The following is a 27056-nucleotide window of genomic DNA, read 5'->3' as shown; positions in this document are numbered from 1 at the left end:
TCAAGGTAGGTTGCAAATCGAAGGCTTCAAGGTAAAGTGATAACATAGTTGGTGACTCTGCAAGTTCACCTTCTTCCATCCACTTAGCATCCATTGGTGGATAGTTTCTGAACTTTACCAAGTAACGCCTAGCAACCTTGCCTTTCACTTTCCTTTCTTTGTGTGCCAAAATCTGTTCCGGGACCAAGATCTTGTCAAGTTCCTCGACTTCCGACTGATCTTCAGCTGGCATATCTTCTGGCACATCACCCACATAGGGTCTGAGAAGACTCACATGAAACGCATTGTGAATCTTCCAACTGTCAGGCAATTTCAGCCTATATGCAACATCACTGATTATGTCGCACACTTGAAAAGGCCCATAGTAACGCATGCTGAGCTTTGGAAATAGTCTTTCCTTGCCCTTCATCTTCTTTAACCTTGCCTTTTCAAAGCGTAAAAGCACCCAATCACCAAGTGAATATACCACTTCACGACGGTGACGATCAACTGCTTTCTTTTGCTTTGCCTGAGTCCTTTCTAAGGCCACTTTGACCTTCTTGTACATTTCATCCATGTCCTGAACATACTTATCTGCTTCAAATATGTTGTCCTTTGTATGCAGTATAGGAGGAACTTTCTTGCCACCTTCAACTATCTCAAAGGGTGCCTTGCCAGTTGATGAATGCACTGTATTATTGTATGCATACTCCACCAATGGCAAATACTGCTCCCACTTTCCTTTATGCTCTGACACATAACACTTTAGCAGATCTAGGACAGTAGAATTTACCTCTTCTGATTGCCCATCTGTTTGAGGATGAAATGACGAAGAGAATTTGAGCGTGGTGTCCATATTCTCAAACAAGCCTCTCCAGAACAAACTTGTCATGCGTGGATCACGGTCGCTAACAATCGACTCTGGCATGCCATGATACTTGAAAATATTGCTCATAAACAAGCGTGCCATCTGATCTAGCTTTATCTTCTTCCTGACAGGAATAAAATGAGCCTGTTTGCTGAATCTGCAAATAATGGTCCAAATACCATCGTTTCCTGTCTGCGTTCTCGGAAGATCAAAGATAAAATCCATAGCAATACTTTCCCATGGTTTATCTGGAATAGGTAGTGGTTGCAATAACCCTGGTGCCTTTTGCCTGTCAAACTTGACCTTTTGGCATATTAGGCATTCTCGCACAAAGGCATCCACATCTCTTCTCAATGTAGGCCAATAGAAGAATGTCTCAACCGCTTTAACTGTAGCATCGATACCACGATGCCCTGCATACGGTGGGACATGACTCTCTTCCATAACTTTGCGTCGCAATGGCTTTGTGACACACAATCTGCCATGCATCATCATGAACCCGTCTTTAAGAAGATAGTGTTCATGACGTTGTCCATCCATTAGCTGCTCAAAGACCCTTGCAAAATCTTCATCATTTTCATACTGTTCTCTCATATCATCAAGTTCATGATGATAAGGAATCGACACAGCTGAAATTTGTGGCTTCCTTGACAAGGCATCAGCCACAACGTTCTTCTTGCCTTTCACATGCACAATCTGAAAATGGAACATGGACAAGATATTTGCCCATCGCATATGCTTCTCAGATAACTTTGTTTGTGTCAAGAAGTATCGCAAGGTCTGATGATCCGTTTGGACAAAGAAACCTGCACCTAGCAGGTAGTGTTTCCAACTTAAGAGCGCATGAATCACAGCCAGTAACTCTTTCTCATAGACCTGCATGGTCATCTCTGGCCCTTGCAAAATTCTGCTCTCATAGGCTACTACCCTGCCATCTTGCATTAGCACTGCACCAATGCTACTACCGCAGGCATCACATTGGACCACAAATGACTTCCTAAGATCTGGCAACACAATGATTGGATCTGAAGTCATCTTTTCCTTTAAGAGATTAAAAGCTGAAATCTCTTTCTGTGTCCATCTAAAGGTGACTGCCTTCTTTTGAAGAGCATGTAAAGGTGAAGCAATCTCAGCGAAATTTCGGATAAACCTTCTGTAATAGGAGCATAGTCCCAAAAAGCTTCGGACATCATGCACCGTCTTCAAATTTGGCCATGACTTGATCGCTTCAACTTTTGCAGGATCCATTCTGACATTATCCTTTGAGACAATGTGTCCCCAAAAGTGAATCTCTTCCAAAAAAAACTCACTTTTCTTTGCATTGATGAGCAACCTATGACTGCGTAGCTCTTTGAACACAATGGCCAAGTGATGCCTATGCTCCTCTTCATTCTTTGAGTAGACTATCATGTCATCAAAGAATGTACCAACAAACTGCTGGTGTGGACGGAAAATTCTGTCCATCATCTTATTGAATGTAGCAGGAGCATTTGTGAGACCAAAGGGCATCACTAAAAATTCGTAAAGACCAAACGTTGTTCTAAAAGCAGTCTTGTGCACATCCTCTGATCTAATGCGGATCTGATGGTACCCACTCTTTAGATCTATCCTGCTAAACATAGCTGCTCCTTCTAATTTGTCCATAATATCATCAATTCTAGGTATAGGAAACCTATTCTTGATGGTATTCTTGTTCAGTGCACGGTAGTCGATGCACATACGCCATGAGCCATCCTTTTTCTGCACCAACAACACTGGAGAACAGAATGGAGATGAACTGGGCTGAATCAGCCCCTTTTCTAACAACTCCTGTACTTGGCCCATTATCTCTTTCTGCTGAGCCGCACTAACCCTGTACGGAGGCTTATTTGGTGGGCTACTGCCTGGCACCAAATCTATCGCATGGTCCTCGGGTCTCTCTGGCGGTAATTGAGACGGTAATGAATCGGAAAAACAGTCACTATACTGTTGTAAAAACATTGACCTTTCTTTATCTAGCACAGATAAATTTGATTCATCACAATCTGACACTTCACGTGCAAAAACCAAGTACGCAGAAAGATGCTTTTTCATTACAGAAGTAATAGCAGAAGCTGATACAGTAGGAATAGACTCCCCTTTAAGCTTTACATCCAAAATGTGAGTCTTTCCCTTGCTCTGTACAGTGATCTTTTTGTTGTAGGCATCCATGATTCCCTGTACACGAAACAACCAAGGAATACCTAACAACACATCACATCCGTCCAGTAGCATGATGTAAAATTCTTCAGCATCTACATAGGACTGGATATGTAGACGCAACTTTCCAATGATGGGTGTCACAGCCTCTGTATGGCCAGGACATGCCAAACCTGCCTCTGTTGTATACCCCATCTCTTCAGGTCTGATTCCCAACTTTGAAGCCAATTCTGGGGAAATGAAGTTGACTTTGGCACCTGGATCAAAGAAGATAAGCACTGTTTGATCCCTGACCTTTCCCCATGCTCTGCAAAGCTCACTTGCATCTGAATTTGGCTTGTCGCCCACCATATCTGGCACTAGACCAGCCATGGGCTTCTTTCCTTTCCTGTCCTCCTTGTCTTCAGAATCAGCTGGCCTTTTCTTTGTAGGACAATTGTAAGCAATGTGGCCAGGCTGCTCACATATAAAGCATTTGTTCTCTGTCCTCAGGACCTTCTTTTGCTCTTCTGACTTGCGAGGAAAACGTCTTTTCCATTTCTTTGCTAGTCCTTTTTCTGATTCAGCCGTAGTTTTATCTTTCCCTGCGTTGGCTGACTCCTGAGTCCCTTTAGGAACCTCATTGGGAACGTGCTTTTTGGCTGAATTTTTCTTGCCTGATCCTGCCTTGACGCCAGTGTTAAATTCACAATCTTCTCCCTTGAGCAAACCATTGCCAATGTTTGCTACCTCGATGAGCTGCGTCAAAGTAGTGACTTTGGTCTTCGTTCAGTATTTTCTCAATCCTTTAGGTAAGCCACAACAGTATTTTTCAATCTGTTCTGTCAATGGCACAAACCTATAGGAAGTTATTGGAAGTAGAGCTTTCCAAAACTTCCGATTGTAATCATCCAGAATTCTGCAAGTGGCAGCATTTAGCTAGTGCCATTCTGTCATGACATCTGCTTCAAAGTCATCAGATAACCATGCTGCCGCAAAAATCTGCTTGAAGGAAATCCATGTGGACGGAGCTTGCCCTTGAAGCAATAAAGTCGTCCACCATTGTCCCGCATTCCATGTCAAGAAAGTGGCTGCCTTGCGGACCTTTGAAGCCTCTGTAAAGTTTCCCCCTGCATAGGCCTTGTCAAACTGCTGGAGGAATGAGAGAGCCTTCTTCCTGTCATCAAACCCTGTAAAGGTCGTGAATGTCACACCTTTGCCACCTTCTTTGTACGGAGTTGGCCTCTCCAGCGGCGTTAAATTGTCATATGGAAGTGACTGAAACATGGGAACACTATTAGGGTTCATCTGTGTTCCTTGGCCGCTATTAACTTGACCTGGAAATGCCATATTTGGCTGCTGATTTGTAATTCCAGCCATACCAAAATTTGATTGTGGCATCCCAAATTGGCCCTGAGTGCTCTGAAACCCTGGTTGCATACCCATGACACTGTACATGGGGTTAGGCATCATCGTTTGAGCACCCCCAAACACTGTTCCTGGCGTATAAAATTGATTTCCAGGTGCATGACCAGCCATGCTCTGGAATACCGATCCACCTCCAAAATAGCCAGGGTGTACTGAAGGTGGTGGGAAGACCTGTTGCATAGCCTGTAGGTTGCTTCCCTGCCCATTAGAACCAGCCATAGGCTGCTGAAAGGTGGCGGGCTGAACTGGTACAGCTTGAAAAACTAGCATCTCAGCCACCTGTTCTTGCACCTTAGGCATAGGTTGTGGAGACTGCATGTTCTCCGTCAAGTGTACAGGTGTTTCCATTGACTGTGCAGTATGAATCACCTGTGCTCGAGCCTTAACAGGCTTTTGAATATGATCCAGTGACCCAACTTGCTGAGACGGAGCAGGAGGTTGCAGAAAGGCTAAAAACCTCGGGTTCTGCATTACTTGTGTGAACATAGCCACAGCAGTAGCCAACTGGGTCCTGAATATATCGTCATCAGTCTGTGGTGGTCTTGAGGACTCACCCACTTCATGTGTCTGTTGACCCTGTGAAGAGGAAACCTCTTCAGTCACATCATCTGGTCTGTCAGCCATAATTGCAATTCCCTGTGTCTTCAAGCCCAAAACTGACCAAGGCTCACTTCTATGGAAAAAAGTGATTTAATCCCATCGATGGAACCATGTAACCGGCCTGTTCAATCCAAAAAGGGCGGTAGACTTTACTTTAAACCTTGATTTAGCTTTCACCCATTATTAGTCGTCTATTTTACCTATACTTTCAAGACACGACAAAGGGGAGAGGGATACAGGCTGCTAGATTGCACCTGTATGAGTAGACAGACACCAGATTGGCCCCTAACTTAGGCGCCCCTTTCGGTATTTCTTTATTGTTCAAAAGAGGGAATAAACGTTGTGGTTCCTTACAAGCTGCCCCGCACAAACTCGGCTGAATTTCCACTGTTCCAGCCCGATTTTGGCAGCATAACTGTACTAGAACCCTTCACAGTCAGTATTCCCACGCATTGGCCGACTTTCCCAACGCATATGGGCACTTTGCAAAACCTGGCGAGAATCTGCAGCACGCTGAATCCTCTGTTTTCAGCCCTGAAATTGCGCCAGATCACCTGTACAACGGTCCCCTTGCGTCCCCGAACCTCCTGGGGGTATTAGGGTCCGTTTAGGGCTAAAACCCTAAACCTGCAAAAATACACAGCAGGCTGTAATTCACTGTTTCGGGCTCCGTTTCGCGTGCCGGTCGCATCCATAGCAAGTCCTCGAGCTCCCGCACCTGTAGGGCTACTTGCCCTTTGAATCGGACGAGATTTCTGGCGTGAAACCTCTCCGAATTCACCTGTACCTGCGGGGGGATTAGCCGCTAGCTAATCCAGTACCTGTGCAAGAGGCTCTTGCCTCGGCAATCGCGCATGAACCCACACAACTGTACATTGGTCAAATGAAGAGCCCACTAGAGGGGCATAACATACTGCCAAAGGGGAGAGAGAGGGCAGTGCGTAGCGTGCAGGGCATCACTCCTGGCACCGCACTGTGCATAAGAGGGAAAGCAAGCACTCCATAGCTCTTAACCTGTGACAAAACTGAAAATGAGGCTCTCTCCTCTTCAAATTCAGCGCCACTTCTTGTTGCATGAGGCAAGTGCACCAGAATGTGCCACTTGGCACATTTACAAGCATTTTCCCGTTTCGGGGTTGCCGCCTAAAAATATCCCAACCGGTTGCCCAGTTGACTTCACGGCAGAGTAAGAAAATGTTCCCTTTGTCATTCCGGAGGTAATGACGTCAACACATTTTCAAGTCCCAAAATAGCAGTTCCCTAAATTTTAGGAGATGCTGCCATTGTATCTTTCTGGGTCATCCGACCCTCTTTGTACACTGCGGCCACATCCAGAACTGAAATTTAGCCTCTGTAGCAAAGGATTCCACTTTGGCTAGTCAATGACCCCACTTTGGCTAACCATAGTCTTTGTCCAACCTTAGTGCTCTCTTGCCCTCAGGCCTGGACTCCCTCTGGACAGTTCCACACTAGCTATGCAATGCAGGGCAGTTAGATTTCCCGAGGGGTGTTTCCAAAAAGTGAAAGTAAATAGATAATAAGAAAGAAATCAACAAAAAGGATAGATAGTAGTCACACGTTGGTGACACCTGCCCACTTATTTAAAGGTTTAAAAGGGATGCCAAAAGCAGAGCCCCAAAAGCTGAAAATTAAAAGCCTTGTAAAAATAAAGCATCTTCAATTTTCCTCTCATAAGCCCCCATTAGGGAATTAAAGCAACTCCCCAAAAAGCTTCAGCGTAAAAATTTCCAGCCCTTGCATAGCCCAAAAGCTGTCAGCTTTTTGCGTAGGAAAAATCTGTCGTATAGTTGTTGCCACGTCATCAGGCCGTACGGTTTTCCGTGAACTACGCCGTGTTTTGCGGGGGTTGCCGTACAGCCATGCCACGTCAGCTCTCCACCGAATCTGCCACGTCAGCATTTGTGGCCAAGGGAGGGTGTATGTGAGTGTGCATTGGGCAGCCACGTCATCATTTTGTGACAAGCACCTTCAATGATCTCAAATGGCGCCTTCCCCATCAAAGAGTGAACCGTGTTATTGTAGGCAAATTCCACCAAAGGCAAATATTTCTCCCATTGTCAATAAATCCAGAACAACTTAATTTGCAATCTCAGATTGCCCATCTGCCTGTGGGTGGAATGATGACGAGAACTGCAACCGTGTGCCAATGTTCTCCCAAATAGCCTTCCAAAACAAACTCGTGAATCGGAGATCTTTGTCAGAGACTATTGTCTCAAGCATGCCATGTAATCTGAAAATCTATGCAATGAACAGTCTCGCTAAATGATCTGGCTTGACTGTTTTCTTCACTGGAATGAAGTGAGCTTGCTTGCTAAATCTGTCGATGACAGTTCAAATGCCATCATGCCCACTCTGTGTCTTCAGGAGATCAAAAATGAAATCCATAGCAATACTTTCCCAGGGGCAGGTGGGAATGGGTAAAGGCTGTAACAATTCCTGTGCTTTATGCTTGTCAAACTTGACCTTTTGGCATACCAAGGAATTGCGTACAAAGTCATCCACATCCTTCTTGAGTCTCGGCCAAAAGAAGTAATGCTCCACACCTTTCAAGGTGGTGTCGATGCCGCGGTGACCCGTAAAAGGTGGACAATGGCACTCAGTCAAAACCTTTTCCCTCAACGGTTGTGTAACGCACAACATCGTTTTCTTCATCAAGTAGCCATCCCGTATGGAATATCCTGCTACCACCACCCCATTCTGTATTCGAGTGAATACATCTGAAAAATTCGGATCTGTGGTGTACTAATCGACCATGTCCTCGAAGCTTCTATGATGAATCACGGAAATAACCAAGACTAGCGGCTTCCAAGACAAAGCATCTGCCACCAAGTTCTTGTGTCCCTAAACTTGGAATCTAGAAGTGAAACTGTGACAAGATGTTAGCCCACCGCATCTGCTTTTCCGAAAGCTGCTTCTGTGACAAGAAGTAGCGTGATCAATAAGACCGTGAAATCGGCTCCGAGTAGGCAATGTCACCACTGAGTAAGAGCATGGATCACTGCCAGTAGCTCTTTCTCATAAATCTGTGCTGTCAATTCTGGCCTTGAAAACAACCGGGTTTCATAGGCAATCACATGGCCTTCTTGCATTAAGACCGCTCCCAGACTACAACCACAAGCATCACAATATACTTCAAATGACTTTTGCAAATCCGACAAGGTCAATATTTGCCCATGTCTGATAATCGACCATGGCGTTGTTCTTATGGTACCAAGGGACTCCTAGGAGGACGTCACAACCTTCCAAGGGCATAATGTAAAAGTCCTCGTGCCCCAAATACCCCTAACAATGCAACCGACGTTTGCCAATGACAGATGTAATGGCTATATCACGTCTAGGTGCCTCTGCCGGTGGTCCCATCCTATCGGGTGTAATCTCAAGCTGTGCCGCCAATTCGGGTGAAATGAAGTTCGCCTTGGCTCCTCCATCGAAGAAAATCAAGGCTTCTTGATCTTTCACTTTGCCCCAAGCTCGGCAAAGTTTTGCACTTTCATCAATCACGCTTGGGTCAGTACCCATGCAATCTGGAACCAATCATGTTTTCATCTTGCCTTTTCTGCCACGTTCCTCTGCTGCTCTCGAACTTTCTGGCCTGTCTTCATTTTGTTCATGCTATGCCTTTTTTGGGGCACTTTGTGGACACGTGCCCATGTTTCCCGCAACCAAAACACTTCCCTTCTTTGATGTAATTGGCCCTCTCTCGAAGAGTGAGCCGGGGTTGTGTATCCTTATCTTTCTTTTCTTGGAAACTCTTTCTCCTTCTACTTTCATTGTTAGAGGCTTGTTGGGTTCTCTGAGTCAAGATCTCACTAGTGGGGTAAGTAAAATTTCCCGAATGTATCGCGAAACCCCGTTTCGCATGACCCATCAATTCTTGAATAGAATTTGTCTTTTGTTCCACGTAGTAGTCTCGAATCTCTGTAGGGAGTCCACAGCAAAACCACTCAATCTGTTCCTTAAAAGAGACCTTCTTAAATGAAGAGGTTGGTAGAAAAGAGTTCCAAAATCTCTCGCAATAAGCGTCCAAAGAGTCTCCCTTGGTCATCCGAAGATGGTTCCAAGCAGTTCGTATGTCTCGTTCGTACTCCTGAGTCAACCAAGAAGAAATAAAGAGCCTTTTGAATTTCAACCACTTGACTGGAGCTTCCTTCCAGAGAAGAAGAGTGGACCACCATGTTCAAGCATTTCCTTTGAAGAAAGATGTAGCCCTCCTAATCTTGGAGTGCTCTGAGTAGTGCCCTCCAAAAAAGGCTATGTCAAACTGTTGAATGAAGGCCAAAGCTCTCGGAGCATCTCGGAACCCAGAAAAGAATTCAAATTTAATCGACTGTCCACCTTCTTTGAATTCTTTTACTTTCTTGCTTTTGTCTTCAAGGAAGTCATATCGGTTGGCTCTGTAAAAATGCTTCTTCTTTCCATAAAACATATGGTCGTCGGAGTCCGAACTATCAGAGGATGACTCCTCTATAGAACTGTCAAAAACTGGGTAAAATCTGTGTCTCTTTGTCTTTTTCTTACCCTTTCCGAAGATTTGCTTTTTGCTTCTCTTTTTGCCTTTTCTATCCTCCTCGCTGGAGTCAGAAGAGCTAGAAGAACTGTCAGAAGAAGAAGAAGAAGAAGATTGATGGCCCAAATAACCAGGGTAGTCAGTCCCCTTTTTCACTTGCTTTTTGGATTGATTGTTCGCGTCCAAGAGCCGACCAATCTGTGTCTGAACCACCTCCTGTAATTCTTGCTTTGTAAACATCCTCGGAGAAGGAGGTTTCTTGATTGCCGATTTGATGGGTGATTCTGTGGCTTTCTCCCATTGGGTGTGCACTTCTGCGATTTGTTGTTGAGACAAAAAATTTGCAAACTGAGGATCCTTCGCAAATTTAATCATCTGCTTTGTGCACTCGTCAACCTGCTGTCGACGTTCCATCTCTTGAAGTTCGTACTGAGTAGGCCGAGGTGGCCCGTACTCTTCCTCTGTTGAATCATCAAAACCTTCTTCGTCATCTCTTCCTGCATTAGCAGATGCAGAAGAAGTTGACTCATTCCTGTTGGAATCCATAAGTGTCACGAGAAAAGGATCGGATTTCCCGGTAGAGGAGAAAATCGGCCGCGCTCTGATACCACTATAACAAACTTGGACACCCCAAGTCTAGATTCTACCGCGACACAACAGAGATTCCTTTAAACAGTTCACAAAAGACGACACAACCCGACGTAGTTCCATGCCAAGAGGTATTGGCCCCTTCGGTATTTCTTTTTATAATTAATCTCTGTGCAAAGTACAAAGAGAGCCCGCAGGTACTCACTCTCAGACTCTTCGTCCAGATGCTCTGAGAAGTGAGCCCTTAAGGCCACTTACATAGGGTTGCTAAAAGCAGAGCCCCCAAAAGCTTCAACTCTAAAGCAATCATCTCCAAAAGCTGCCAGTAAAAAAATCCAGCCAACGGAAATCGCGGAATTCCATACAGTCAGCGTAAAACGCGGAAGTCCGTACAGCTAGCGTGATTCGCGAAAATACGTACGGCACCCACTGTCACAAACTGCTGACGTGTCAAAGCCCTGAAGAATGGAGCCAACTTACAGATGCCGGCCGAGGGGCCTAAACCCTAAGAAGAACAAGGAGCAGAAGAAGAATAAGTCCTACCAACTTATGGGGACCCCGTCGGATGGGACCCCAGTGACATAAAGGGATTAAAATAACGCAGGACTCACACACACACGCAAAACTGATGATGTGGCAGTTATACGGACGCTCCGCGTTTTGCGTTGACTGATGACGTGGCAGTTGTATGGAATTCCACAAATCGCGCCACGTCCCCAGTTTGTGACAGAGAATCTTTCTTAAGCTGTGGACAATCTGGTTTCCTCTGGCCCTTCTCGCCACAATAGAAACAATTTCCCTCTTCCATGTACGTCTTCAACTGAGAGGGAGTGAGGAATTTGCTTTTCTTTGCTCTCTCTGGCTTCTTTTCTAGGCCTTAGGGCTGATCTGAAGGCCACTTTCGTGTGGAGGTTTCTGTCTCAATAGTGAGAGCCTTCTGCTTTGCATGGAAGGTACTAAACTCCTGTTTTCGAGTTCCTTTCGAATGCAAGTTTCCGGCTATAAGAGCGGACTCCATGATTTGAAGAGTTTTTCTAGGATAGAGTTTCATACTTTTCTGAAGTCCTGGTTGAAGTCCAGCTTCAAACTTGCGCATCTTCTCTGCATTAGAAATTTTCATAAAGGGAGTAACTTTAAAGAGGACTGCCCAAAATTTGTTAACGTAGTCTGCCACAACTTCATGCTCTCTTTGGGAGAGCCAATCCCATTCTTTCTTCACATCATGAGCAAAGTCCGGAGGACGGGTCTAAGCATAAAACTCATTTTTGAACTCCTCCCAATCTTTGGGTTTGCGTTTCTCCAAAATTGTGGTAAGCCACCAATTGTTAGCCGTATCTTTCAAATACATGCTAACATGGCGTAGTTTTGAGCATTCTGAAAAATTGCCTTCGGCAAAGGCCACTTCGAATTGTCGAATAAATGCAAGAGCCTTCGTATCAATCCTCTTTCCATTATAACATTCGAACTTAACATCTTTATCTCCAGCTTTGAACGTCTTCTTCTTCTTTTTGTGGTGTCTGGACCGCTTTTTGGTGATGGATTTGGAATCCTTGTCAATCGGAATTCTATGTCGTCTCTTTTTATAATCCTTGTCTTTCTTTTCTACTTTTGGTGGTTGATCTACAGCCTTATCTGGGGGCAACTTGAGTTCCTTATCAAGAATGATATTATCCAAGTTCTTCATGAAAGAGTAATTTGGCGAGTAAGTCGGCGAAGGGATTTCTTCTTCTCTTCATGTTGCCAGGAGGTTCCTGCTGCAAGGTCCTTCTGAGGCCGTGTTGGGGCCCGAGTCTAAGGTATTCCCTTGAGTTGGTACTGGGGGATTCTGAGGTGGCTCTTCCTCCATCTTTGCTTTCCCTTTTTCAAGGGTCTTAAGCACTTTCTACACTTCTCACTGAGCAAGAGCAGCTTGCAATTCTGCCATCTACTGCCTGAGCCGCTCAAGCTCTTCTGCTTGTCCTACCATAATGGGTATTTTTTTGCCAAGGACCGTCTCTCCTTAAGAAAGGAAACGAGAGGACCTTGCTCTGATACCAATGTTACAAAAACAGAAGCTTTCGTATTTAAATTAGTGCACAACTTAAATGAGATTCAGATTGCACGCTTAATCCATACTCAAGAGACAGACAACATATTGGGGACCAGAAGATGGGTTGCCCCCCCCCCCCTAAAGAGATAATCTTTATTAATGGGGAATCTTTCATTACAAGCACATAAACCGGGAATCCCTCCCATTTCTGATCCTTCTGCTAAGAGCGAGAAATTATATTCTCTATATCTAAGAGGAAGCAGGGTGCTTACCTCTTCTAAATCCTTTTATTCTTATGGACCAGAGTCCCTACCGCTCTAAGGGTCTTACGAGCCCAGTAGAAAGTTCCCTATGCTTATGCATCTTTACTCTGGAAGAGACAATGAGCTTGCTGAAATTTACTTACCTGCAACCCAATAGACTGACTTGACGTTTTTCCCTTCTACTTGCACGTCACAGCTTCTTCCGGCTTGTAGGTCTACAACCGGTGCTTGTTTCCAAACAACTACTTGGCTGAAAATCGTTGTTTCGATGCTCGTTTGGCCGTGTTTAACTTTCAGCTTCGGACAGCAACACGAGAGAGAGAGAGAGAGAGAGAGAGAGAGAGAGAGAGAGAGAGAAGGATGAGGTCTATGTGTGAAGAAGAGATCTCATCACCCTCATGTTCCTTCTCTATGTACTTCTACAGAACAATTTTCAGCTTGTTCTCTCTCTCTGTATTCTTTGTAAATTGTAAACATTTTATAGGCTATGAGTGTCACGTGACACATCCAACCTTATGTGTCCATGGACAAGCTACAGCATGACCAGGGCTCAGTTCAGTCAAGTCAATCTAGAATAGGAAGTGATCTCGCACTTTTGTGAGTCTATTCGCAGACCGTGCATGACCAGTCACTTAGATTAGATGCATATCCTCCGGTTGCACACAGCATGATCATCAGATTTCCATCAGAACCCATCAGGAGCATTTTTACAGTTCATAGACCTATTTTCCCTATTTTTGACATTTTCCACTTATTATTTTTAAGTGACTTTTGTTGGAAAGTAGGTAGGGCAAATTTGCTAAGTTTGTATATAAGCAAACCTAGCGCTAGCACTTTCTGGCAGAAGAGGTAGCAGGAGCACAAGCTCAACAGGCAGCTTCTCAGCAAAACCCAAGAGGCCTAGCGTTTTTGCTCCACAGCATAAACCTAGCGTTTTTGGACCAGATCAGCCAGTGTTTTTGAATCTTGCAGATTCTTGGCGATAGCAAGAAGCAGAAGCCCCAGCGTTAGGAGATTCACCGCAACAGGACCATTTTCAGCCCTAGCGTTTTTGCATCTGCCAGGCATTTCAGCGTTTTGCAGATCTGCCGCGACGGAACCAACACAAGCATCAGCGTTTTCAGTTTTCAGCATTTAGACATCGCAGAACAACCCCTGAACTTCACAGATCTCACCTTCCCGCAACAGATCCTCGCTGCACGGTGAGATTCATCAAGGTTTACAGTTTCAGCCCAGAAGCGTTTTCACCACGTCGTCTTCGCATCGTCGTCACCGACATAGAGTCAGAATTCAGCAGATAAAGATTTGCAGATTTCAGCCATTCGCAGTTTCAGATTTCAGCCCATCTCGTCGTCGTCCTCATCGTCGTCGACATCGTCGGCAAGTCCAAGCATTGTAGAGATTTGTGCAATCAATAGTAGACCGCTCTCGTCATAGAGAGCGGGGCCTTCGGAGGAGGGTTTTACAACGTCTCTCGTGTCGTATTCTCTTCTCTCTATCTCTCAGTCTCATGCACGTCCATTCACTTTGTTTGTGTCCATTGCACTCTCTCATTAAAGAACAGAAGGCTCTCTCTCCCTTCCCTAAGAACAAGGAACCTTGAGCACAGTTCCGAGCACTCATCTTGAGCAAAGTTCAACATTCATTCCGCTACACCTAACAATGAGGGGTGGCGATTTACCTTCAATAGGCAAGGGGGAGTGCTCGCGATCAATTCTGCCAAGTGTGTGCACGTTTAAATCTTTCCATACTGCCCACGATGGTTGCTCAAAAATTCCACGCTGGCTGGAGAGAGATAGTGGGTTTTTTTAACTTTATGTGGGCTTTAGTCATTTTGGCCCATTCAAACTTAGGTGGTCACTTTATTTAAAAGTGACCTTTTGAAAACCATTTGACCCCCCCTGCGTAAAATATATATTAAACAGACGATTTTACACACTAAACAAATTTAAACAGGAATTTCACCTGGATTTTTCTACAAAAGCTAACGGGAACATGAGCATTTAAAAATACTTAAAAATATTACTCAGACGTCCCTGGAACTTATCATATTGATCTATTTCTGACCGAGAATGCACTCGGTGTTCTTAGAAAACCATCTTCATTTATGTGCTTGATCGTTCTGGCGCGCTCTATTCTGTTTCCGGTTATTCTGCACTGCCCGGACGACGAGAAAATTCATAACGGTCATAAACTCCGTACATCTTGTTGTCCCTTAACTATGGATGCATTAATTCATACGTGCATATTAAGTCTTAAAAATCATAAAAATCATTTTTCATTATTGGAAAATAGCAATTCTGCTATAGACTAAGTAATTACACATACTCTCCACACGTGTAGCAGCTGAAATTACGTTTGGTAAAGTCAGCTCTACCTCTATCCCGACCAGAAAAATTCTGGTATCGTTCTCTTCCAGCCATATTGCTGGTACTCGCTCTATTGTCGATGTTTTCAGGAAGCTTCTCCTCCTTGACTGGCTTCGGGTTTGTCAGAGCTATCATGGAAACATCTTACCCTCCTTGAAGTGATGAATTCTAATTTTACGATTATTCCATAGGTGCCCAGAAGCTTTGCAGTAGGTACATACAACACTCTTCAGATCGATGTTCTTTGAGTTTGCATTTTGTGCACTAGGTCTCTACTTTCCCCATTGGAGGTTTGGTCCTAAAGATCTCCGAGAGTGCTTGGACACTTTCTCAATCTTTCTACTCCAAGCTCCCTAATTGCTCTTGGTTGTATCTGCTAAGTTCTTATCATCCCAAGAACTACAGCCGGTTAATGACTTGACTCACTAGAACTAGAACTTGATTTTCCTCTCTGGCCCTTCTCTTTCTTAGTTTGTTATTCCAGTTTCAAAGCTCTTTGCACCAGATCATTAAATTTTCTCGTAGGTGTTGGCACTTCCTGTTCTCTGAGCTTCTTGCTTCTAAATCCACTTCACAGAGGATATTCTCATCCCCACAATTCTCATTGTATTCAAGTAGGAAGACTTTCTTCAACTTGCTCACCTTATAGGCTGGATAATGATATTACAATTTTTGTGCAACATCCCCTAAGAGTTTATGGAAAGTATTCTGTCCAATAGTCTTTATCTATTTCCTTTAAATCCGCACATTGCTCGAACGCCTGAATGTGATTGTCTGGGTCATCCCTTCGACTTTCTTTGAAAGTAAAAAATGATATTCTCAAATCATTAGACCTCTCTCCATGCTTCCCTTTCGCATGCTGATCTAACTCCTTTTCCCGGCATCTAGGTTTACCATTACGCTATGGTTCTCTCTCTCAATGTCTATGCTTGTCAGTGTCTGCCTCCCATCTGTCATTGTAGTCGTTATCAGTCTTTCTAATTGTGTCAGTTTCTTTTCCCTTACGAGGCTTGTATGAGAATCTAATCATCGATTTCTGTATGTTCCTTATTGCTCGTGCCCACATTGATTTTTGCTTTCCCTTTCCAAACTCAATGACGAGAACTATTCGGGTGAGAGAGTCTTCTAGCTCTTTTTGAATGTTGTCGTCTGGTCAGAGCTGAGTTACCGCCGCCGATACCTGGATTTCCTTCGATTTCTTCACCCTAAGATTGTTGTTTCTTATGATCGTATTCTTCTTCTGATTCTTCTGCCATTGTACTGATGTAATCTTGGTTTTCGGTAAACATTGTGGCAGCTCCTCGTCCTCGTGTTGATCGTTGTAGAGGCATTGTGGATGATTCCCTAACTCTCAGTTCTATCAGGGAGATTGGTTCTGGTCGAGAGCTTTAGCTCACCACCGTGATCGCCAAAATGGAATGTGGTGTCTCAGTCTATATTATCTGCAGTCTTTCATTCCACTGGTCCGTCTGAAGTCTCAACGTCTGGTCTTCTAAAGTCTAATTCTATTCGTTTGATCTCACCTGAGATCTGGCATCTGACTTTGAATCTTTCGGTTTGGAATAGCTGTCAAGTTATATTCAGATTCATGAATTGGTTCACAAGTACAATCGGTATAGTACTCAATGCTCATAAGCTCTACAAGATACAAAGCGTGATTCCAGTGTTCTAGAGCCGATTCCAGAGTCAAAAGTCTCGCCACTCAAAATGGGATTATTGGGTCCGTGCTCGCGTTGGAGTCTGACTGGTCGAACAGTTGCAATCTACAGAGAATCTAGTAGTTGACGGTGGCTCTACAAGGTAACTTAGAAACCGTGTTCATTGTCTAAGGGTTGGTTCCCACCTTCTATAGCCATAGTGAAAGATTGAACTTAAATCGAGTGGCAACAAGGAAATTGTACATGCTATACATCACAAACAACAGTAGATTGTTGAAGACTTGTTATGCAAAAATTTGCAATGGAGGAAATTATGCACAAAGAACAAAATTGTCTGCGAAGTACCTATACCAATGAAAACGGAGGCCAAAATGAGCAAAACGAGTTCTCATAAAGTATATGTTGGCCTGTTGACACTGAGCAAAGCCCACCAAAATCAAAGAAAGTGAGCAAGAGATGCTGGCAACTCTTCCCGAAAGAACGCAACCTGCTTTGATACCAATTGTTGGAGTTAGGGTTGCAAGAATGCACACACCGCTTGGAGATTGAGAAGAAGCTCAAGGCACACAACCAAGAATGTATTATTAAGTGTGCGAATAGAAAATAAGTTAGCCCTAGAGTGACGGGCATATCTACAAAGCACGAGGAAAAAACCTCATCGTTAGGGGAAAAAGTGCTCTGACAGTCCTAAGTGTGTTCACACACATCACTATAAACCTCAGTTTGATCTTTTCTACAATGTTTTTGTTGATGACTAAACCTTTTCTTGAGTTCAACAATGTTGTACATTCAGCATTGAATTAATTTTTTTCCAACAATTAAAAGTGTGTGTGTGTGTGTGTGTGTGTGTGTGTGTGTGTGTGTGTGTGTGTGAGAGAGAGAGAGAGAGAGACGATGTTGTACATTCAGCATTGAATTATTTTTTTTCCCCTAATATCTTGCAGCTTTCCTATGTTTGTTTCTAGCCGCCTTTACATTGTGGAACGCTTCTGTGTTCTTTCCTTTGTATCTATTTTCTGATGGGTTTTCCTCACTTTGAGGTTTTCCATTTGTAAATAAATCAAATCAGATTTACAAAAAAAAAGTGTGTGTGTGTGTGTGTGTGTGTGTGTGAGAGAGAGAGAGAGAGAGAGAGAAACAATGTGTGTGTGTGCATATACGTGACTCATAGATGTAGGCACGTGCATGACTCGAAGCATAAGCTTGTGCGCGCATGAGCCTGCATGCACACATAGACAAATCAATACACACACTGTAAACGAGCGTAGAGAGCGGACATCAGGCTCACCCTCAAGCTTGGGAGCCTACGGCCAATGGGTTAGCCTCTACCACAAGGGCTAGTGTCCCATACCACCAAGCCTACACCAGACGGGTGTGCAAGTAGAGCTCCCAAGGGCTGGAGTCCAAGTGTGGTGGTCACCCAAGATAGCTCACAAATGAGTCTAGGGTCCTATTTATAGGATTCCTTAACTGCCCTAAGCAAAGGGCCATGTTCATTCTTGGCCGAACATAGCTCAGACACCCATCTTGATGTCTGGGGACATAACACACACACACACAAACAAACAAATTGAGATTGGAGAGCAAAATGCATCATGGACACAACATTGTCACCTTCAGGACATGACAAGATGCTTGAAAAGTCATTGACTAATATGATATAAATTGACCCTTGTAGCCTGCTACATTGCTGGAATTCCCTAATTGTTAATGTTTATTACATGACTAAAAAGGTACTTGAACACTTGAAATAATTTTTTTGTGACAAATATTTACAGTTTGATTGCAACTTATTCATTTGTCTCGACATCAATACCTACAAAAAAACGTAGCATGTAAGTAGCATAGATTGTAATATAGATCATGTTAGGTACTTTCTTACTTTGTCATTGTACTTTCTTATGCCTTAGCAATTAGTCAATAAGTGAGGTCAATATCTACATTCAGGCCTAGTCATGGATGGAAAACATTATGCAAGAATCTGAGGTCCGTGTTTGTAATTCTACTCCTGAATAGGAAAGAAGAGTTCGACTCGCCAACTCAATGTGCACTCGTGATATATTTTTAAGAGGAAGGCTCTATCCAGCAATGGAAACACACTATGCAAAAAACTTGCATAAGTCTAAGAGAAGGCAAACCTCCTCGATAAGGTTTAAAATACAACTATAGTGATCTCTTACCCAAGCCTCTCAACTTACAACTTAACAATGGTATACAAGAGCTATGTGCTTGGATCTACAACACCACCAAGGTATCCATCAGCTCGTTGCAAACATGAGATTTCAAAAGTGAGGCTAGCTTGAGAGCTGAGTAAGAGAGTGTTTCATCAAAGACCATCATGTCATCGAAAAAGGCAAGCTTGTCAAATAGGAGCACATTCATTGTAGCTTAAAAATGGCTTTACTAGATTTCCAAGCATTATTGTGTTCAAAGTGAGGCCCACTTCAAGGAGCTACTGAGCAATAGAAACATTCTTCTCATAACCAAGGATGAAAGTAGAGTAAGGGATGTGAAAAAGATAACAGCTAGGTAGGGAGTGTCAAGGATGAGTATCCGTGCCAAATATCCTATCAAAAAGATGAGAATGCAAAGTTTGTGCGTTATTGTGCAACTACTGTATATGAAGTCCAGGTATGCTGAAGTGTGCTATTTCCCAACAAATAACTTGTAATTTGACCAAGCAAAAACTCAAAAGATCAAATGGAAGCCACCATTATGCTTCACCTTTCAAAGGCTTCCGCTTGCAAACTTTCCATTTGTTATAGGCTTGTAGCCCTTGATCAGTTTGGCCCATATTAGATTCTCGGCTCAGGTGCACACCTACATGAGCTTGATTCCTTGGCTTGACTCTCATAAACACCTTTTTCCAACCTTTAAAGTGTCGTCAACACAAATTCTTGAGGCCTATCGCATCTATCATTGTCAAACAAATATTTTTAGATTGCCTTAATGTGCATCATGTAGTGATTGCTTGGAAAGAAATTACAAAAGATAAGCTTTAAGGACTTTGGCAAGTGGAAAACATGCCACATTATACAAAGAAAATCATTTTTTGTGTTGGCAACAACTTGTTGGGCCGACTTGTCGGATTTTAGAGACAGAAGAGACAAAACTTAGATGGAAACCAAAATAACTATAATATTAAAGAGTGCAAGTGAGAGGAATACTAGCTCTAAGCTAGCTCAAGATGCATAGATGGACTAGATTCATTGGATATACACAAAGTGAGTGGAGATGAAGCGGAATGGAGACAAGTGTAGGGACTTCTTCTCCAATTCCACTCTCATAATCGTCACGCAAAGCACTAGTTCCACTTCGAATGATGACCATGCACTCAGTACTTGCGGTACTTGGGTCCTAGTTACCCGGAATGGAGACTAGTGTAAGGACTTCTTCTCCAATTCCACCCTCATAATCGCCAGGCAAAGCACCAGCTCCACTTCGGATGATGACCATGCACTCAGTACTTGCGGTACTTGGGTCCTAGTTACCCGGAATGAAAAATCAGAAGAGGGAACGACGGCCACAGGCATGGAATGCCATTCCTTGTTACGAATACTCACGTCTGAAACACAGAACGGGGATTCAGAATTTGAAGTTAGAATGGGAATGGAGAACAAAGACCTCAAAATGGTAATTCCTTGTAATTATGACTTGGGTTCTTGGGTACTTGGGGTGGTTCTTCGGTACTTGGGGTACTAGGGGTTCTTGGTACTTGGGATATTTGGGGTTCTTCGGTACTTGGGGCACTTGGGTACTTGGTGCTTGGGATACGTGGGTACTTGGGATTCTTCGTACTTGGTAAAGAAGGCTTTTCTGTCACCCTGGCTTAACTCCTTCCTACGAGTGCACCCCTTGGCAACCTTGCGCTCACACCAAGGTTTCTTTTTTGCACCTCACGTCAATTGGCCTGCCGCAATGTGCAAGGTCTGCTCTCAATGAGTGTGAAAGAAGAAAGAGGGGAGACTCAACAAGCCCTTCTTCTCCGGGTTACCTACTACTCTTAAAAATACAGATTAGAGAGATCGACACGCCCAAGTCGTCTTTGGTTACATGCAATCTCAAACAAGAAAAAACAAATTCGTGGTTCTTTATGGCTTAGTGGCCCTTAAGACCAAGCAGTGAACACGAAAGGATGCCTAATGCGCGATGGAATAAGGGTAGGAGTGGCTAGTAAGTCCGGAGCAAGGACACGAAGACTCTTTGAGAAACTAAGTATGAGAGAGAGGTTCTTGATACCGAACACTGTCAAAGAGCTCTGCTACCAATGTAATGTGCAGCAAAAGTGATAGATGGTGAATGCTCAAGATAAGTGCTCAATGCACACTCAAGGTTCTTTTTTACTTCATCACAGATGTGCAAAGACTAAGAGAGAGAAGAGAGATATTATGAATGAGGGTCCTGTGAGTTATAGAGAAAGAAAAGGAGACTATGTCACAAAGTGATAACGTGGTATGTCCAACTGGAAGAGAAATGGCCGAGTGGACAAGAGAGACTGAACCATCCAACTTCAAGAACTTATGAGCACCGGCCGTAAAAAACCCAAAGCTTGAACTTTGAGAAAAAATCCCATAAAGCACGCTGACATGTTGACGTGGCAACTACTGTAGGAATTTCCGCGAATTGCGCTTGCTATGCCACGTGGAAGGCTGTATAGATTTTTGCGATTCGTGCTGGCAAATTTTGGAGTTCTAGCGCTGGCTTTTGAGAGCAGATGCTTTTAGGGTTTTGTGATTTTGGGAAAATGCTTTTGGGGCTCTTCTTTTGGGCATCCCTTGTAAGTTTATAACAGACCCTGGGGCCTCACTCTGCAGAGCATCTAGACGCAGAGTCTAAGAGTAGAGGACCCTCAGGAGTTGTACTTTGTTGTGAGCAATAATAAAGAAATACCGAAAGAGGCGCCAATCTTTGGAGCCAGTGCATCTCAACGTGGAACTCTGTCATGCCATGTTGACTCTCTCTCTCTCTCTCTCTCTCTCTCTCTCTCTCTCTCTCTCTCTCTCTCTCTCTCTCTCTCTCTCTCTCAAAGTTTAGTGATTCTACAGTTTCTATTTGTGTGTTACTAGTGATTTCATGCTTGGTGTGTCCAAGCCTGTAAAAGGGGTATCAGAGCTCAAAAAGATTGTTCTACGAAGGATCCAATCTCTTCCGCAACACCCATCGGTTCTCAAGGAGAATCTGATAGAACGGTCAAGGTTTTGTTTGTCAAAGAATCTGTGTCCTTGCCTCGGACTTCAATTCTCGAGGAGAATCTGACAGAACAATCAAGATTTTGTTTGTCAAAGAATCTGTGTCCTTGCGTCGGACTTTGGTTCTCGAGGAGAATCTGACAGAACAGTCAAGATTTTGTTTGTCAAAAGAATCTCCGTGATCGTGCCCCAGATTGCACCAATTACACATTTTGCCCTACCTCAACCTAAGATTCTATAAATAGAATGCTTAGGGTCTTGTAATCATTCAGATTGTGTATTGAGAGCATCATTTGCAGAGCACTTGTGTTCTCTCTCTCTCTCTCTCTCTCTCTCTCTCTCTCTCTCTCTCTCTCTCTCTCTCTCTCTCTCTCTCTCTCTCTCTCTCTCTCTCTCTCTCTCTCTCTCTCTCTCTCTCGTTTTCGACGCGCGTGGCTCACACCCTTTTCGTTGCTCACTCTCACATGGTATCAGTCGCCAAGCATTGAGGATCTTCATCGATCTCATCACCCAGACCTAGCGCTAGCACTTTTGCCGGTTTCCATCGCGACAAAACTACAAAACGCTACCTAGCGTTTTCTGCAGATCCAAGCCATCGTTTTTGGGACCAGCCTAGCGTTTTTGCATCTGAAGGCATCGATCTCCCTTTCCCTCTCTTGGCGCCCCCTCCTTGCAGAGTATCGCACCGCGTTTTTCTAAGCATACCTGCATTTTTTGTACACTTGCTGCGTTTTCCGAGGTTGCTGCGTTTTCAGCAAACGCTAAGCCTCTTGCACGATAAGGAGCGCCCAAGACTTGTACAAGAGACCCTTCTACTGCCTGGCACTTGCAGATCTACACCTTGGACAGGTATCTACACCCAATCGGCACCATCTTGGTACTTTTTGCTGTTTTCTTCTCTGTTTTCAGCCCCTCGACGGCTGAGAAGTGTGAGAACGTGCCAGACAGATCACACTTGAACGACAGTTTTACAACCTCCAGTTCAAGGATTTCAACTCACTCGATGGATTGACCCGCCGCATGTGGGAACTCTGGGACGACCTTGTCTCTGCTGGAGGCGATATCACCTTGGCACGCATGGCTGGCCTCTTACTATTCAAGCTTCCCCCACGCTTTGATCCCTACTTTCAAAGTTTGCTCACATCTAGACGTACCTCTTTTCCCACCTAAGATGAGATTCTCCCTTCCCTCAGGCAGATCGAGAGGCACTCCACATTTAGAGCCGGAGGTGCTGTTGATGCAGAAGGAGCTTTGATAGCTCAAGGAGGCAACAAGAAAGGTAAAGGTAAGAAGAAGAAGAAGAACAAGGACATCGAATGTTACCATTGCCACAAGAAAGGGCACAAAGAATCAAAATGTAGAAAGAAGAAGCGAGACGAGGCCAACAGGGAGAAACAGACAGCCTCGACACCAGTTGTAGCCTCTCACGAGACGGTAGGACCGCTCTTGTCGCGACGACGGACCACGCGCTTGCTACATCGCATTCAGGTACTTGGGGTTGTTGACAGTGGAGCCACCACTCACATGACTTCCCAACAGTCTTGGTTTAGCTCTCTCAGGGAGACTCACGAGCAGACCGTCACTATGGGTGACAACCGTGAGATTCCAGTGTCTGTCACAGGCTAGATTACCCTTTTTCGTTCTATCTCAGACCCGAAGTTCACTTCAGTGGAGGCGCTTTACGTTCCGGACATGACCTTCAACCTCCTCTTTGTGTCGAGTTTGGACTCTCAAGGATTTGACATACACTTTGGGAGTGGCACAGTGATCATTTCTGATTCTACGACAGGTACTATCCTTGCACGCGGTGAGCGCGATTGTTCTCTATACCGCCTCACTGCTCTTCTGTCTCGGACCACGGAGTCTTCTTCTCTATAGCATGCTCGATTTGGACATCTATGATATCAACAGCTTCAACAGGCTGCTAGGACCTCTATGGTGGAGGGTTTACCAGCGATACGCTCCTCATCAGGCGTCTGCGAGGCTTACCAGATGGGCAAGCAACACAAGGTTGCCTTTCCGAAGCAGGCATCCAACAAAGCTTCGACACCACTTGCACTGGTTCACATTGATTTATGTGGCCCGATGAGCACTCCTTCATTTTCTGGCTCACAGTTTTTGGTGTGCTTGTGGATGATTTCAACAGATACACTTGGGCTTCATTCTTAGAGCTCAAGTCGGAGGCTTTCAAGTTCATTCGAAATTGGAAGACGATGGTTAAAAAAGAGAAGGACTTGCACGTCAAATGTATTCGCTCCGACACAGGGGGTGAGTTCACCTCGAAGGACTTTGCACAATGGTGCAAGTCAGAGGGCATCTGACTACTCCTTACACTCCTTCCCAAAATGGAGTTGTTGAGCAGAAGAATCGGACTATTATGGAGATGGCTCGTGCAATGCTTGCGCATGCTTCTTTGCCCAGGGTTTACTGGGCAGAGGCATGCAACACGGCGGTTTACATCCAGAACCGTTCTCCTACCCATGCTTTGCAAGACATAACTCCCTATCAGGCTTACTACGGGCGCAAGCCCCTCGGTCTCACACTTTCGAGTTTTTGGGTATCCGGCCTTTGTCCATGTGGCAGAAGTTAGACTTCAAGGCGAAGAAGCTCATTTTCCTAGGCTATTCACGAGAGTGTAATGGATACCGGCTCTATGATCTTGACACCAAGACCACCACAGTTAGCCGTGATGTGACTTTCATGGAGCTTTTCAGCACAGCATCCAAGCCTATACCTTCCCTACCTCCTCCTCGTCCACCTCCTACACTTGATCCTACCCCTATTCCTGTTCCTGTACCCTCTACACCGCAGCCAGTTACTTCACCTGATCATGCCATGTCAGCTTCCGATTCTAATATGGATGATGGTTCTCTTTCGGTGGAGGCGGTCCCACCTCGCAAGGAGAAGTTAGTACTTGGTTGGCTTTACTCTGCGGTTTCTTCCTCTTGAGTCATGAAGTTACCACCACCGCCAAACCTTGGACAGCCTCGACGTTCTACACACCTCAAGGGGAGGCAATTTTATGACAACACAGAGTTCGTGAACTTTGCACTCATCTCTCAGATTCACGCTTCACCAATTAAGCCTTCCTCCGTGGAGAAAGCACTCCAGCATGATTATCGGAAGTGTGCCATGTAAACAGCATTATTGTGGATTATTGTGGATGAAGGTTCCGGCATCAATCTCAAGCCCAAAGCTACAACTTACCTCTTTTCTCTGGTCTGCAGCCTACCCAACCAACTCCTTCCATGTCACATTGCCAGACTAAAGAACACCCTACCCACCCCATGGACGTTTTGAAAGTAAGTTCCTCTGCAAGTTGAAGATTTTACTTTTCAACTAGATCATATGTGGTGTGCCTCCGTTTCCAAGAGGGAGGGCCCCACGAACAGGAAAAGGGGGGGGGGGGGGGGGGGGGGGGGGGTTGATGGTCACTCTCATTTGCTAATTGGCAAACCTTCGCTCCGGCAAACCAAGGCTCTTCGTGGCTCATGAGACAATGCTAAGTGGATGCCACACCTAGTTCTCTATCAGCTGGCACTATTTTGGCATGAAATAAGAGTATGTACAAAAGCACTCCATGAAATTCTAAAACATATAGAATAATTGCAAGTGACACGAGAATTTCTCTCAGAAATGATTGGCCCATAAGGTAGGTATATTGGCAGTGCATTCCGTTATTTTATTACTCAAGCAAAGTAAAATTGCTGAAGATACCACTCTCAAGATATAGTACAACTAGCAAAGAGCCTTCACTTTTATAGCTCCAATTCCTTAAAAGCAACTCTCGAAACCTTCGCTAAAACCGACTTCAAGCATCTTGTATAGGCCAACAAGCAAAAAGCACCTGCATTGAGTCTGCCACATCAGTAAATCGCATCGATGCTATGTCATCTGTGTATTTGTATTGCAGTGCCAAGTTGGTAGCTGTCTGTACGGCCATGCATACTGGAGTACTATGTTAACATCATGCCAGACAGTCCCTACGGGATGTGCCACATCATCATCTGATGATGAGTAATTGTCCTCGATTACATCTGTCAAGACAACCATGACTGTTGGCACAATCTGCAGGGCAACAGCTAGTCAGCAGCAGCACGAATAGCAAGTAGCGTAAACGTAAACTACCCAAGCCGTTTGCACCTGCAGGGAGGAGGAAAGGTCCCACATTGCAGGACAAGGCATGAGGAGGACAGCTCCCGCACAGGAATCTCTCTCTCTCTCTCTCTCTCTCTCTCTCTCTCATGTGTGTATGTGTGTGCAAGGACCCAGAGAGAATTACCCCCATAAATTTCGCCAAATGTAACAGCAACCGACCTCCATCCTCTCAAAAACTGTGGTGCTTAATAAGAACGTTGAAAAACCTTTTCAGATTTATTTCTGCTTAGGCTAACTCCGCCTAAGGTTGGCACTTGCAAATGTTTCAGACGACTTTTGTTGGCCATCAAGAGCGTGTGCGACTTTTGATGGTTGCCCACACTCAATGGCATTGTGTCATCTCGTCTGGTTGTACCGAGTACCACCTAGAATTTGAGATTGCCTTAATGTGCATCATGTGGTGATTGTTTGGAAAGAAATTAGGACTTTGGCTAGCGGAAAACATGCAACATTATACAAAGAAAATCATTTTTTGAGTTGGCAAAAACTTGCTGGGCCGACTTGTCAAATTTTAGAGACACAAGAGAAAAAACTTGGATGGAATCCAAAATAACTATAATATTAAAGAGTACAAGTGAGAGGAATACTAGCTCTAAGCTAGCTCAAGATGATAGATGGACTAGATGCATTGGATATACACAAAGTGAGTGGAGATGAAGCCATTTATACAGGAGAGTAAAATGGGGTGGATCTAGAGGACCAATACGGTCAGGATGGTCTTATCTAGGGCTAACCTATTTCTTTTGAACCTAACAAACCCCCCTTCATCACATAGGTAAACCTAACCTGTGAAATGACTATCGAGATGATGGATGAAATGAACTAAAAGGAGGTGGATAAATGGCAACACACATCTGATGGGCTCAGAGGTGGCTTATCATGGCTCATAACAAGAACACCATGCATGGCTCAGAGGCCAAAGAATAATGGCCAATGTGGCTCAAATACACGTGTCTAATGGCTCAAAGGATGATATAGCACATAACCATCAAACAAAGAGCCATCACATAGTCAAACCCCCCCCCCCTCTCAAGCAAAAAAACAAAAGTATCCCCCCTCAATACGTACTCGGTTAAGGACCAAGTGATTTAGGGTTTATTGAATGCAAGTGGAAAGGGTGGTCTTACTACATACTGATAAGTATGGGTAGTGTATGAACCCTCAGAATACAACAAACTACATGAATATAAACATGGCAAAGGTGTAAAACACATGGTAAAAAATCCTTTCGTTATTTATGCA

The 27056-nt window shown here is 44.3% G+C and overlaps 1 protein-coding gene across 5 annotated transcripts in view; it reads right to left on the bottom strand.

Annotated features, from left to right (window-relative positions):
* The window catches only part of LOC147459513 (serine/threonine protein kinase HRR25-like), a 77727-nt gene extending 51545 nt beyond the window's left edge, over nucleotides 1–26182 (bottom strand). Inside the window, exons 1-2 of one of the 5 annotated variants that reach the window (XM_086510773.1) lie at nucleotides 25939–26182; nucleotides 16819–16954 (exon numbers count right to left, since the gene is read on the bottom strand). In XM_086510773.1, coding sequence (XP_086366899.1) covers nucleotides 16819–16954; nucleotides 25939–25979 — 177 coding nt within the window. In that variant the 5' untranslated portion in view covers nucleotides 25980–26182. Of the gene's footprint in view, nucleotides 1–16818; nucleotides 16955–25503; nucleotides 25725–25799 lie in introns of all 5 variants that reach the window. The other 4 variants (XM_086510772.1, XM_086510775.1, XM_086510774.1 and 1 more) reach the window with 4 other exon arrangements.
* Nucleotides 26183–27056: the final 874 nt, after the last annotated feature.

This window comes from Adiantum capillus-veneris, chromosome 4 (assembly GCF_014529385.1).
Source record: "Adiantum capillus-veneris isolate H3 chromosome 4, ASM1452938v2, whole genome shotgun sequence".
Taxonomy (NCBI): Eukaryota; Viridiplantae; Streptophyta; class Polypodiopsida; order Polypodiales; family Pteridaceae; genus Adiantum; species Adiantum capillus-veneris.
Note: the sequence above shows the minus strand (reverse complement) of the source record. Positions and strands in the feature narration are given on the sequence as shown.